Genomic DNA, 13,572 nt, shown 5'->3' with positions numbered 1-13,572 from the left:
AGCTGAAGTCGGACACTTAATTGGCTAAGCTACCCAGGCGCCCCTCTCTGTTATTTTTTAAAGTGCACGTGTGTGTGTGTGTGTGTGTGTGTGTGTGTGTGTCTTTTATTTTACTTGACAGGCTAAGTAGAAAAACTTAGGAACTACTGTCTTGGAAATTAAGGTAAAGGTGAGCTAAAATTTGAAGTCCATGAGTGCACATTTTTAGTTTCTGACTTCCATCAAACTTCAGGAATACGTCTATTTCTCATAAAGCTCAATAAGCCTTCCAGGGGCAGAAGTTGCTGAGTTTACAAAAATGCTCATGTTATGCACATTCAGTTTGTTGCATTGATAGAAGGCTTAAGACTGCTTCTGTGTTTCAGGTAATTCAGAGGTCTGTGGGGCCAGCCAGCCTGAGTCTGCTCACCTTCAAAGTCTATGCATCACCTAAAAAGGATTCACCTCACAAAACTTCCGTGAAGGTTAATGAGGTAACATGCCATTCGTGTTGTGATATATTTTGAACATCTGCTTTAGTTACCATAGGAAGTATGCAAATGGCCTGTCAGGAGATATGACAGTTCAGAGGACATGTAAAAGGAGGAAATATATTTCCTTACAGCTTTTCTTCATGGGAAGCTACTAAAGTATAGCTTTTTCAAAAAATAAACTTTAATTCATGGTACTTAGCTAAGGGCATAATTAAAGAATATTGCCTATTTTTTTTTTTTTTTTTGTGGGGAATCTGCTATGTCCCAGTAGATTGTAAGCACAACTCGGCTCTAAGTGATCTGCCTCATCCTAGACTGCTTTGCAAGCCAAGAAAACATTTGCATTTTTCCCTTTCTAACAAATTAAAGACCTGGGTTCATTCTTCTTCTTGGCCAGATTAGTGGCTCATAAATAAATGCTTAATAAATATTGGATAAATAAAACAAATCTTCTCTCCATTGTTTATATTCTTTTTTGTCTTTACTTCCCACTGATTATTTTGGGTATTTGGTTTCTGTTGACTTAGTGTGTAGTCACATAAAGATATACCTCTAATCATGGGCCAGGTTACTTGAATGGTATTTACCTAAAGCTGATTAGTTTATCTTTTGCCCTTTACACTCTTCTTCTCAGACCTTGGGACATTGGCAACATTGGCATTTTTTGAGGGTGAAGAAGGCAACCATTAGTGACTGTGTACAGTTTCTTTTCTGGGTGGGGAAGAAACTTACTGTCCTGCTTAGATTAGCACCAGACTGATCACTTGAACTCAATTTTTTTTTTTTCAACGTTTATTCATTTTTGGGACAGAGAGAGACAGAGCATGAACGGGCGAGGGGCAGAGAGAGAGGGAGACACAGAATGGGAAACAGGCTCCAGGCTCTGAGCCATCAGCCCAGAGCCCGACGCGGGTCTCGAACTCACGGACTGGGAGATCGTGACCTGGCTGAAGTCGGACGCTTAACCGACTGCGCCACCCAGGCGCCCCTTGAACTCAATTTTTAAGCGCCCCCCCCCACGTTAGAGTAATAGAATTGTTTTTCCAAACTGAACCTAAGGTGAAATCCCAAATGCCAGTATGTAAAATGGATGAAGGGGGTTGCTTTGTCTGCCACCGCTAGAATGGGAGGAAGGTAGGGATACCTCATAGTCCTGTCTTCTTGGCCTTGTCCTTACTCATAAGTGCGAAGATCCTCTGAAGGAAGTTTCAGGGCGCATGTAACCCTTAGAGCCACTGCAGTCTGTGAATTATTAGAAACATGATGTTTACCAGGGCACCTGGGTGGCTCATTTGGTTAAGTGTCTGACTCTTGATTTCAGCTCAGGTCATGATCTCAAGGTTTGTGGGTTCAAGCCCCACGTTGGGTTCTGTGCTGACAGTGAAGAGTCTGCTTGAGATTCTCTGTCTCTCCTCTGCTTCTACTCCGCTTGTGCTCATTCTCTCTCTCTCTCTCTCTCTCTCTCTCTCTCTCTCTCTCTCTCTCAAAATAAATAAATAAACTTAAGAAAAAAATTTTTTAAAAAGAAAAAAAGGAATATGATGGTTACCGATTTGCCAACTGATTACATTCTCTCATGGCTGTATATACCTTTTTGTTTCTATTTGTTTTGTTTTTTAATATATGCAGCTTTCACTCTACTCCGTTCCCGAGAGTCCATCTAAATATGTGGATGAGCCAAGGACCCAGCTTGAAGAAAGCATCTCACATATCCGACATTATTGCGAGCCATACACAAGTTGGTGTCAGGTACAGCTGTTCTGAAAGTGGAGTGACGCTTTATTGTTTAGAGTCAGTAGTGAAATCTCTATATTGTCTGCGTGTTTTCGGAAAAAGGCACAATAGAGGACTCTAACTTAGGATGCCTCACTGACAGCGTTCACCAGTGCCATCTCTGAGGGGGACAGAGAGCCCTAGCTTCCTGGTGGCAGCTGTTGCCATAGCTGCAGAGAGGATTTCCCTCCTACCGGGCAGGGTGTAGCACCTTGGCTAGAGAGTGGGCTGGTAACTATCTTCTTGGTCGCAGCTATGAAAACATCATTGTCTCCCAGAGGGAGATTTGGGGCTGGAACTCGAGTAGAAGGAAAAGGATAGAGTGTCAACATTTATATCAGAATTAGAAAGTTTTTCTCCCCCTCGAGATTCTACAAATGAGTACCATTTTAACAGGAATGGTTACACAGCATCTTCAATGCTATAATCAGAGGGTAGGTAACCAAAAATGTGTGGGATTACATATTTGAGTACTGAACTGTTTGCCCCAGCCACCGAAGAGCTACATATGCAGATTGGCTTCCGTCACTGCTCAGGTTTTAGATCAGGCCCTTGTTATTATGTTCGTGGAAGCACTTTTGCAGTTTTTAACATCTGAAATGGAAGTTTACACTCTACAGAACACTTTTGTGGGCTTTGATACTTAAAGTGTTTGTCATACGTGATCTGGATTTCAAAATGATAATGGATTAGTAAAAAGTGTGTTAGTTGTGTGTGACATGGTCTAGGTTTACTTTGCTTGAGATTTACAAACTGAAGTTTCATCTAGAACGTGTTTTAAAATTTGTAATTCCACTGTCTGTGCCAGTGCTGAATTCTTTTCACCAATTTAGAAGAAAATAGTAAGCATAGACTCTATCACCAATATAAATTAAGCCAGTATACTTAAGTATCATAACCATATTATTGAGTTATGAATATCTGAAGACTTTTACATAACATGTTGTAAAAAGCTTAGACTTTATTCTCTTGTTCTAGAAGATTTTTAAACCATCTGGTTAAGATAAGGTCAGCAAATTTGTGCAAATATTTTTGTATCATGTAGACATGACTACTCTTTTTTTAAGCTTTTTTTTTTAATGTTTATTTTTGACAGAGAGAGAGAGAGAGAGAGAGAGGCAGAGACAGAACGTGAACAGGGGAGAGGCAGGGAGAGAGGGAGACACAGAATCCAAAGCAGGCTCCAGGCTCTGAGCTGTCAGCACAGAGCCCGATGCGGGGCTCGAACTCACACTGTGAGATCATGACCTGAGCCGAGGTTGGACGCTCAACCGACTGAGCCACCCAGGCGCCCCACACGACTACTCTTATTTCATGCTCTTTTTTTTTTTTTTTTTTTTTTTTTTTTTTTTTTTTTGGTTATAAAAGTACTTTGTCTCTTAACCTTTCAACTTAAGATTGCCTTTTGTTTTTTACTTTTTCACCTGTGCATGATGCTCAGTGCAGCAAAATACCTCTCTAGATGATAGAATAGTTATCAACATGTTTGTTTGCATGACTTCTATATAAAAAGACTGTTTTGTGATTACAGTAGCTTTATTTTTATACAGAATGAAGCCTTATTCAATAAATATATTTCTAATTCCTGGCTCCTTTTTCAGCCCAACAATTTCTAGTCCCTTTATTTAAGAACGAATTTAATTTTCCTTAATGGTGAAAAGATTATGTGAACAAAAGAAATAGGTCATTACTCTGGATATGTATCTATAGCTGTTCTTTCTTTTTATGGGCATAAAATACCAAGAATTGATTTTAATGAAGCAGTATTCAACTTTTTCATGTTCTTTATGTCCTCCTCTGAATTCAGTATTTAGTGTTTTTTGTTAATTTTCCTACTAATCTGTAAGTATATTTTATTTATTTTTCTTCAAATTTTTATTTAAATTCCAGCTAGTTAACATACAGTGCAATATTGATTTCAGGAGTAGAATTCAGTGGTTCATTACTTACTGTTTAAGGGCATTTAATAGTATTTAAGTTAACTTGTTCTGACTTGGACCAAATTAAATAAAGCAAATCCTTTTCCAGGTGGCAGCTGGTTCTGATACCTTCTGATACCCCTGTGTCTCTTTTCCTGTCTTTATTGTAGACTTCTTAAAGGTGGGGTACCTTCTAGCTCGTCCCTTGTTTTCTTTAGGATATATGATGTTCATGTACAAAGCCTTGTTGTTGTTGTTGTTGTTGTTGTTGTCATTGTTATTAAGAGAATGTTAATACTTCATTTACTCCAGGATTGGGGTGTCTCTCAAAACATGGATACAGACTCCCTTGTCCTGTTCAAACTGGTCATTCCTGCTCCAGATGGGCAGTTTTCACATACAGACTCTAAAATCATAGCATATCAGGAAATGGACTTAATATGAAAGACAAATTTAATCTCACAGGAAAAAATTGCCACTTTAATTATCAAGGGGATTGATTTTTGCCTGTTCTGTCAGAATGTAATAGAAGAATAAAAAGGCTGGGTTTGTTGAAATCACTCTACGTGAAATCTCCTTCCTGTGGTAATAATAAACTGTTCTGAACAATTTGTGGTGAAGGGGAAATTACAAAAGAAAAAAAGAACATTAAAATACCCAGATGGACACTATATCCCTTTGTTCAAAAAGTGTTATTGAGGCAGCAGGGTGGCTCAGTCAGATAAGTGTCTGACTCTTGATTTCAGCTCAGGTCATGATCTTGCAGTTTGTAGGTTCAAGCCCCACATCAGGCTCTATGTTGACAGTGCAGAGTCTGCTTGGGATTCTCTTTCTCACCCTCTTTCTCTGTTCCTCCCCTACTTGTGCTCGCTCTCTCTCTTTCTCTCTCAAAATAAATAAATAACCTTTTTTTTTAAAAAGAAAGCTTCTCTTTATTTTTTTTTTTTAAATTTTTTTTTTTTTTTTCAATGTTTATTTATTTTTGGGACAGAGAGAGACAGAGCATGAACGGGGGAGGGGCAGAGTGAGAGGGAGACACAGAATCGGAAACAGGCTCCAGGCTCCGAGCCATCAGCCCGGAGCCTGACGCGGGGCTCGAACTCACGGACCGCGAGATCGTGACCTGGCTGAAGTCGGACGCTTAACCGACTGCGCCACCCAGGCGCCCCGAAAGCTTCTCTTTAAAAAAAAAAGTGTTATTAACATGAGAATTTATTCAGTAAAGACGATTATATTTGTTGCTTCTCTGTAATCAGCATATCCTTCTCACTCATTTTCTTTTCACCTCTTTAGGAAATGTACTCACAAACTAAACCCAAGATGCAGAGCTTGGTTCAGTGGGGGTTAGGTAAGTAGATTTTTAATTAGGCATAATCAGTTTCTTCATTAACATTGGACTTTTTAACTGGGATCCAATGGATGGGCTCCAAGAGATCTGGAATTCCTTAAAGTTGTATGCAGAATGTTAGAGCTATGTGGATTTTTCTGGAAAGAAGATCTATTGTTTTCATCAGATTTCGGAGAACTAGTGTCCCGTAAACATTTGGGAAGTCTCTTCAGGATCTCTTCAAGGATCGTTGGGCTAACAAGTTCAGATACACTGGATTTTACTTTTTCTTTACATCTGTTTCCAAGTGCAATGCCCTAACTCACACTAACCCACACTGACTCATCAGTAGGTTTTCAGAATCAGGTTAGCTCATGTGTATGGCTGTTAATACATGTTACAGAACTTTAGAGGCAAGAAGGAACTAGACTGGTGTGCCTAGGGAAGGCCTTATTGCATAAGTAGTGTTCTTATATTTTTTCATTGGGTTTTTATGGTCCTTGATTGTTTTTCACATCAGCTTATGCCATACACTTATAAACTAGGTTCATAGTCTATATTCTGACTAGTGTCCATCAGAAACCAGTGAATTAATAGACATTGATCTTATTTCATTCTCCTTACTGGGCATCTCAGCAAAGAAAAACTCATGTTTTTACAAGTGTTTGTTTCTATGACTGAATAAAACAAGCACGAATATGGTTTATTTCCTTGAGAGGATCATTGTAGAGTGTTGATGTGCTGATATGTGATTACTAACATCCGTGAATAATATCATGTATGAGTGACATCTTAATTTTATTAATTTTATAAACACTTATTTAGTTTTTATTACATGCCAGGAACTAGTCTAAGTGCTTTAAAATATTAATGTATAATCCTCATAACCCTAACAGTTGTGTGCTTTTCTTATCTTCATTTTTAATCTGAAGAAACTAAAGAACTCCTGTGATTGAGGAGATCTTTCCATTGTTACCTGTCACTTCCCAGTGACTCATAGCAGTAGGCATTATTGGCAGTGTAAGTCTTGTTTTCCTTCTTTTGGACTGGTTACTACAAAAGCTCTTCAGAAGAAACATTCCATTATGAGTTGTGTTGTCGTCTGCCAAGGCGATCTGTCCATTTCCCGGCAGTCGCAGCCAAGACATGTTACCAGAAGCTGGGCTGTGGCTTCACTGCAGTCTCTTAGCTTATCTCCTTTTCCGTTTCTTTGTGATTTACCCACTTCACCTCAGCTCACCAAGGCCATCTGGGTGCCCTTCTATCAACTGCTCCGTGTGCACATCTCAAATTGAAAACTCCGTGCTGGTAGGCAAAAAAAAAAAAAAAAAAAAAAAAAGGGAGGGGGAGTAGAACATTGCTTCAGATGACCCAGACAAAAAGATGGAAAGTGAAAACTAGGTTAAAGGCAAAATAAATAAAAGGCCAGACAGGAATCCATGCAAATAGCACAAGCCGTAGAGTAGTATTTAAAATGATCACTGCATTTCCCAAATAACCTAGGAAATGGAAAACTGGCATGTATCTGCTCTTTTTCGGGGGAGAAAATTACCAAGTATTCTGGTTAGTTCAGTTCCGTGTACATTTACTAAGTCACCATCACAGCAGGCATTGAAGATCACGGCCAATTAAGACAGTGGTCACAGCGGGGCGCCTGGGTGGCGCAGTCGGTTACGCATCCGACTTCAGCCAGGTCACGATCTCGCGGTCCGTGAGTTCGAGCCCCGCGTCGGGCTCTGGGCTGATGGCTCAGAACCTGGAGCCTGTTTCTGATTCTGTGTCTCCCTCTCTCTCTGCCCCTCCCCCGTTCATGCTCTGTCTCTCTCTGTCCCCCCAAAAAAATAAAATAAATAAACGTTGAAAAAAAATTTAAAAAAAAAAAAAAAAAAGACAGTGGTCACAGCCACTGAGGCACATATCATCAATTACTCACCACTGGCACAAATACAGAGACAGTCACAGAGCACTGTTGAAGGGGCAGAGGAAGGAGACTAGTTTGGTAGAGATTGGAGGGATGGGAAGAGTCAGGGAAGAATTTCTGAGATGAATCTTGGAATAGAGTTAGCCACACCAAGATGTGCGGGTGGAACTTGGGTAGCATTCTGCACAGAGGGCACAGCATGATCAAGGCTTGGAGGAGTGACTCAGTGTTCCATGTCCTGGAAACTGGAAGCAGATAGGGAATGCTCTAGATGGGGTTGAGAGAGAGACATGAAGGCTTTTTAAGTTACAGCCTCTCTGAAACCCATTTGCTAATTCAGTATCCATCAACACATAGCAGTGCTTTTAGTAAATATCTCTGGGATGAACATCCACTATTAGCACTAAGGGAATATAACATAGAAGTCTAAGCGATCCACCATTCAGTAGCATACGTTCTCCTTGAGGAGACCTAAAACACACCCCTGAATAATTAAACACAAGGTGCCGTAGGATTACGTACCAAATGATGATGGTACAGAGAAAAACTATGATGGGATATCAGAGGAGAGAGAGAGGCGTGGTCTGATAAGTATAATAGGAAAGGCTTTTCTGAGGAGGTTAGGAATACAGATGGCTCTTATTTGGTGAGACTGGCTCAGTGGACAGGAGAGGAAGCATCATTTCAAATGAAGCCATAAGGCGTGTTGAGGCCTGACACACAGGCTCACATATTGCATTTATTTGTGTTCGTTTCTTCTATCACCATTGACTATTTCCCACGTATACTTGCACTACAAGTTTCCTTCATTGTCCAAATGTATTCTATACTTGAGTTCAGATAATGAATTCACATAGCAAAGGAGACATTAGTCCCTGAGAGTCTCATGTGTTTGGTTCCTGACTTTTAGAGAACTTGAAGCAAAGCTTCAAGATAGCGACAGATCTGTCCAAGTCTATTCTGTTTCTGTGTTTGGACAACAAGGAATCCCTGTATTAGTATTTCTTCCCTTGTGAATAGTTGATTCAAATCTGTTACATCCAGGGATATGAAGGTAATTGGACATTTCTTTATTGTCAGTAGGTCATCAGACCAGAAGTGTTTGAAAATTGAATACTTGCCATGTGAATAGTAAATCACGTTTATATATCACATAAAAAGAATGTGTTGAAAAAAAAGCATATTAAAATAAAGCAAAGAACACATTATTTGAGAAGCATTTGATACTATATATACTAGTTATATGTAAGATTTTTTTGTTTTTTAATGGGCAATTTTTGGAACTGTTTCCTGGTCTGATTCTATTGTAGACAGCTATGAATATCTCCAAAATGCACCTCCTGGATTTTTTCCAAGACTTGGTGTTATTGGTTTTGCTGGCATTCTTGGACTTCTTTTGGCTAGAGGTAGGTGCAATTTTGTGTGTGTGTTTGTTAAACAGCTCATAAGGGATAGATAAGAGGCATTTGGTTCTTTCTTTTCATTTGCCAGTTGTCAGAATAATGAGTTGGTTCCTGAAAAAAAAAATATATATATATATATATATATATATGTAAATTTAAAATTCAGTTGGTTCCTGAATATATATATATATAATTGATATGGTTATTTTCTCCAGTATATTTGATTTTAAGCATATATGGAAATTATAAAAATATGAAATGGAAGAAATTATATACTCTTGGTTAAAAAAAGAATATCATTATCCTTTATAGGCACATTTTCTTTTTCTTTTTATTTTTTTAATGTTTAATTTTGAGAGAGAGAGAGAGAGAGAGAATGTGAGCAGGAGAGGGGCAGAGAGAGAGGGAGACACAGAATTGGAAGCAGGATCCAGGTTCTGAGCTATCAGCACAGAGCCCAACCCGGGGCTGGAACCCACGAACTGTGAGATTATGACCTGAGCCAAAGTCAGCTGCTCAACTGACTGAGCCGCCCAGGCACCCTTATAGGCACATTTTCTTGATCAGATTACTGTCTTTCTTTGCTACACAAAGAGTGAATTTTTGTTAACTGAAGTCTGTCACACCTGAGAAACTGTTTCTGTTTATTTCACTATTGGGTATGGGTATTAATCACAGTATAAATATAACAGTGATTTTGTTAATTTCTTGATGTATCATAGTTTTGGTTATCAGTGATGCTATTAAAAGTTTTAAAACTTTAAAAACATTTAAAAGCTAACGAATGTCAACTGAAATATATCGCTACACCATACTGCTGGATTGCAAAACATTTATAGGAAATAAAGGATGATAAGGTACTTCACTATAATGAGATGAATGTGTTATAAACTACTGAAGTTTCACTGACTATAAAATTCAGACTTTACAGAATTTCCAAAATAGAGAGTTTATGAACCCTATGATCAGACCCTCATAAAAGATTAACTACAGTGACTACTTTGGTACCCATTCCTCCTATTTTAAAAAGCTTTTCTGGGGGTATCTGGGCGGCTCAGTCGGTTAAGTGTCCAAATCTTGATCTCAGCTCAGGTCTTGATCTCACAGTCCTGAGTTCAAGCCCCATGTTGGGTCTGCGCTGGACATGGAGCTCACTTAAAGAAAAAAGAACCATTGGGGCGCCTGGGTGGCGCAGTCGGTTAGGCGTCCGACTTCAGCCAGGTCACGATCTCGCGGTCCGTGAGTTCGAGCCCCGCGTCAGGCTGATGGCTCAGAGCCTGGAACCTGTTTCCGATTCTGTGTCTCCCTCTCTCTCTGCCCCTTCCCCGTTCATGCTCTGTCTCTCTCTGTCCCAAAAATAAATAAACGTTGAAAAAAAAATTAAAAAAAGAACCATTTAAAAAGTTTTTCTGTACATGCCTTGACTGTTATTTTAGAATCTAGAGACAACCTGTGGAATGAAGTCCTGTTGTAGTTTCCATGCCTTCCTCCCATCTTGTGCAGAATATGTAAGAACTAAAGTTAGAGTTCATTTTTACTAATCGACTTGAAAAAGAGTTGAACCAATTTTTTTCCCCCAAACTTCTTTCCCCTCCTTTTTGTAAAGCTGTCCAAAAAAGCATTCCTGTCTTATTTAGACAGTGTTTGGAAATTATGAAGATCCCAAGGCCAGGGTTCTGGAATCTTGGCTACTGTTAGGGAGTCAGGAATGTGGAATCAAGTGAGATTAGTCCCCCGCCCCCCACATGGTTAGAGCATGGCCCTAAATAAAGCCTCCTCCGCCGGGCGTGTTGCTGTGCTCCCTAGCGTTTATCCCCCTGCACATCCACTGGGATGACCATCCCGAGGAGAACTGCGGACTACACTCTCCTGGGCACAACAGCAGCATAAGGGCACCCACTGCTGCGGGTTCTATTCCTTTGTTTTTGCTTGCTGGTTTATTTGTTCTTCTCTCCTTTTCCTTCTCCTGGGAGGGCTCAGTAGGTTTAGGTTTAACATAATGTAACACCCTAATTCTTTTTCAGAAAAGTACATGTGCACGTACACATTCCCACACATGTACTCAACAATGGGCCTTTTCCTCAGGGTGCTGGGGTAGAAGGGCCTGACGTGAGCAGCATCAGGTGGTCACTCAGTAAGATGAGCGGGATGGTAGGTATGTTTAGTGGATGGTCGGTGGTTTGGGGCCCCTCGGGTAGATGGTCCCCTATTCTGGCAGCAGCAGGGTGGGCCCAGAAGAGCCCTCCTGGTGGGATTTCTTTTCTTTTCTTTTCTTTTCTTTTCTTTTCTTTTCTTTTTTTGTCTCTTTAAAAATTTTATTTTTTAATAAAAATTATATACGTTCAAGGTGTACAACATGACATTTTGATAAATTTACATGGTGAAATGATTACTCCATTCACGCTAATTAATATATCTTCTGTCATAATTACCTTTTCTTGAGATGAAAGCACCTGTAATCTCTGTTAGTTAATTTCCAAGGTTCAATATTATTAACTATAGTCATTATGCTGTACATTACTCTTTAGACTTATTCTTTCTACGTAACTGCAACTTTGTACCCTGTGACCAACATCTCCCCATTTCCTCCACCTTTTTGCTCCTAGTAGCCGCCCTTCTGCTGTCTGCTTCGATGCATTTGACTTAAAAAAAATTTTTTTAATGTTTTATGTATTTTTGAGAGTGAGGGTGTGAACCGGGGAGGGACAAGGAGAGAGGGGAACGTAGGATCTGAAGCAGGCTTTTTGCTGACAGCGGCAAGCCCCATGTGGGGCTCAAGCTCACAAACTGTGAGATCATGACCTGAGCTGATGTCGGACGCTCAACCAACTGAGCCACCCAGGTGCCCCTGCATTTGACATTTTAAGATTCCATATATCAGTGAGATCATGCAGTTTTTGTTCTTTCTCTTTTTGGTTTATTTCACATAGTATAATGTCATCCAGGTTCATCCATGTTGTTGCAAATGACAGGGTCTCTTTTTTTAAAGCTGAATAATATTCCATTCGTATGGTTACCACAGTTTCTTTACCTACTCCTCCGTTGACACATTGTTTCCACATCTTGGCTGTTGTGACTAATGCTGCAGTGAACATGGGAGCCCAGATACCTCTTTGGGCTCCTGATTTCATTTCCTTCAGGTGTATACCCAGAAGAGGCACTGCTGGGTCATATCATAGGGTTTCTTGAGCATAACTGCTAAGGTAGTCCTCCTCAGCTGATGAGGATGGCCGTGGCTGGCGGCGACAAGAGGCACCTCTCTCGGAAGAGAGGTGAGTGGTTGATCATTCAGAGGAAGTGGGCTTGGCCTGGTCACTCACGGGTGGCAGGCAGTCATTGCCCACTGTCATTGCCTTCTGTGGCTCCTCCCTGCACCCTCGGCTTTGGCAGCCATTGCTTTTCCCCTGGCAGTGCTGATAGTTACAGCTCACACCACTGGCCTCCTGGGAGCTCTGGGCACGGAGACGAGGGCAGAGGCAGGGGATCGTGCTTCCTTCATGAACTTCTGGGGCCCTCAGCTCATTGTGGGTTCCCATCAGGAGCTAGAGGTTCAAGAGCTGCCACGTGCCAGTTTTCCCTAGATGACCGAAAAATGGCTGGATGTCAGGTTTGCTGCCCTTCACCTGGTCCCCATTTGTGTGAGCTGCTCAGGAACTTAAAGCTTCGAGCTTACAGGTGGGACACCAGGGATATAACAGCATTTTCTCTTCTAGAGTTATTATGTCCTTTCAATCCAAGAAGAGTCTATATTAATAACATTTGTCTCCTGTGACCCTAGTTCCATCTTTGGAGACATGTCTTTTTAAAGTTTCAAACCAATAGGGGCGCCTGGGTGGCTTAGTTGGTTGGGCAACCAACTTCAGCTCAGGTTACGATCTGGCAGTTTGTGAGTTCGAGCCCCACGTTGGGGGCTCTGTGCTGACAGCTCAGAGCCCGGAGCCTGCTTTGGATTCTGTGTCTCCCCCCCTCTCTCTGTCCCTCCCCTGCTCATGCTCTGTGTCTCTCTCTCAGTAATAAATAAACGTAAAAAAAAATTAAAGTTTCAAACCAATAAGCAACACTTAGATTATTCTTACTGCATAAGTGTCAGTAACATACATTGTGCTTGCATCTATCCGTGGCCCATGTCAAAAACCCTGTGCCTCTCAGCAGAGACTTTCTAGGTCCAAGTTCATTTCTAGAGAATTCTCCTGTTTCACTCTCCACTAGTTTTCTTAACCTCATTCTCAGGTTTCTCCCGGTTCTGCATGCTGCTTCTATTCTGCCCGTTCCCCTTTTCCCAGGGCTCTACGCGTAGCTGGGACGCAAGGGTGCAAGAGTGCCTGTCTTCAGGGGTCATAAACACACCAGGTTCAGTTACTCTCCACTGACAAAATCCATAGGCAGAGAGATGAGCGGTGGTGAAACAAAGGAATTTATTTAAGTGAGGCTGACACCGGAAAGATAGCAGACTAGTGTCTCAGACACTGTCTCCAAAGTGCTGAAAATGCTTCCAGGTTTACGTAAGGGAAATGTGGAGCAAAGGTCGGTGGATAAGTGCAGGTAGTCAGTAAGGGTCAAGGTGGTGTCTTGCGGTCAGTCACATGGGGTCTTGCTGGCTCAGGGGGGTCCATATTGCTTAAGGGGGTAGCTTCCATATTCCCATCAGAGGATGCTTTGCTCAGAGTCTTTTGCCTGAATTAAGAGATAAGCTGGAAAGAGGAATTTAATCAATTAGAAAGTGCAGGCTGAGGGTCACCTGGCTGGCTCCATTGGT

At 41.0% G+C, this 13,572-nt stretch overlaps 1 protein-coding gene across 2 annotated transcripts in view; it reads left to right on the top strand.

Annotated features, from left to right (window-relative positions):
- APOO (apolipoprotein O) overlaps positions 1–13,572 on the top strand; it is a 57,673-nt gene that overhangs the window by 21,787 nt on the left and 22,314 nt on the right. For both annotated transcript variants that reach the window (XM_030305455.1, XM_030305456.1), the window contains exons 2-5: positions 366–473; positions 2,103–2,222; positions 5,459–5,513; positions 8,724–8,819. In XM_030305455.1, the coding sequence (XP_030161315.1) occupies positions 366–473; positions 2,103–2,222; positions 5,459–5,513; positions 8,724–8,819 (379 nt within the window). The remainder of the gene's footprint in view (positions 1–365; positions 474–2,102; positions 2,223–5,458; positions 5,514–8,723; positions 8,820–13,572) is intronic.

The sequence above is a fragment of the Lynx canadensis genome, chromosome X (assembly GCF_007474595.2).
Source record: "Lynx canadensis isolate LIC74 chromosome X, mLynCan4.pri.v2, whole genome shotgun sequence".
In the NCBI taxonomy this organism is placed as follows: Eukaryota; Metazoa; Chordata; class Mammalia; order Carnivora; family Felidae; genus Lynx; species Lynx canadensis.
This window is presented reverse-complemented; position numbering and strand designations above follow the sequence as displayed.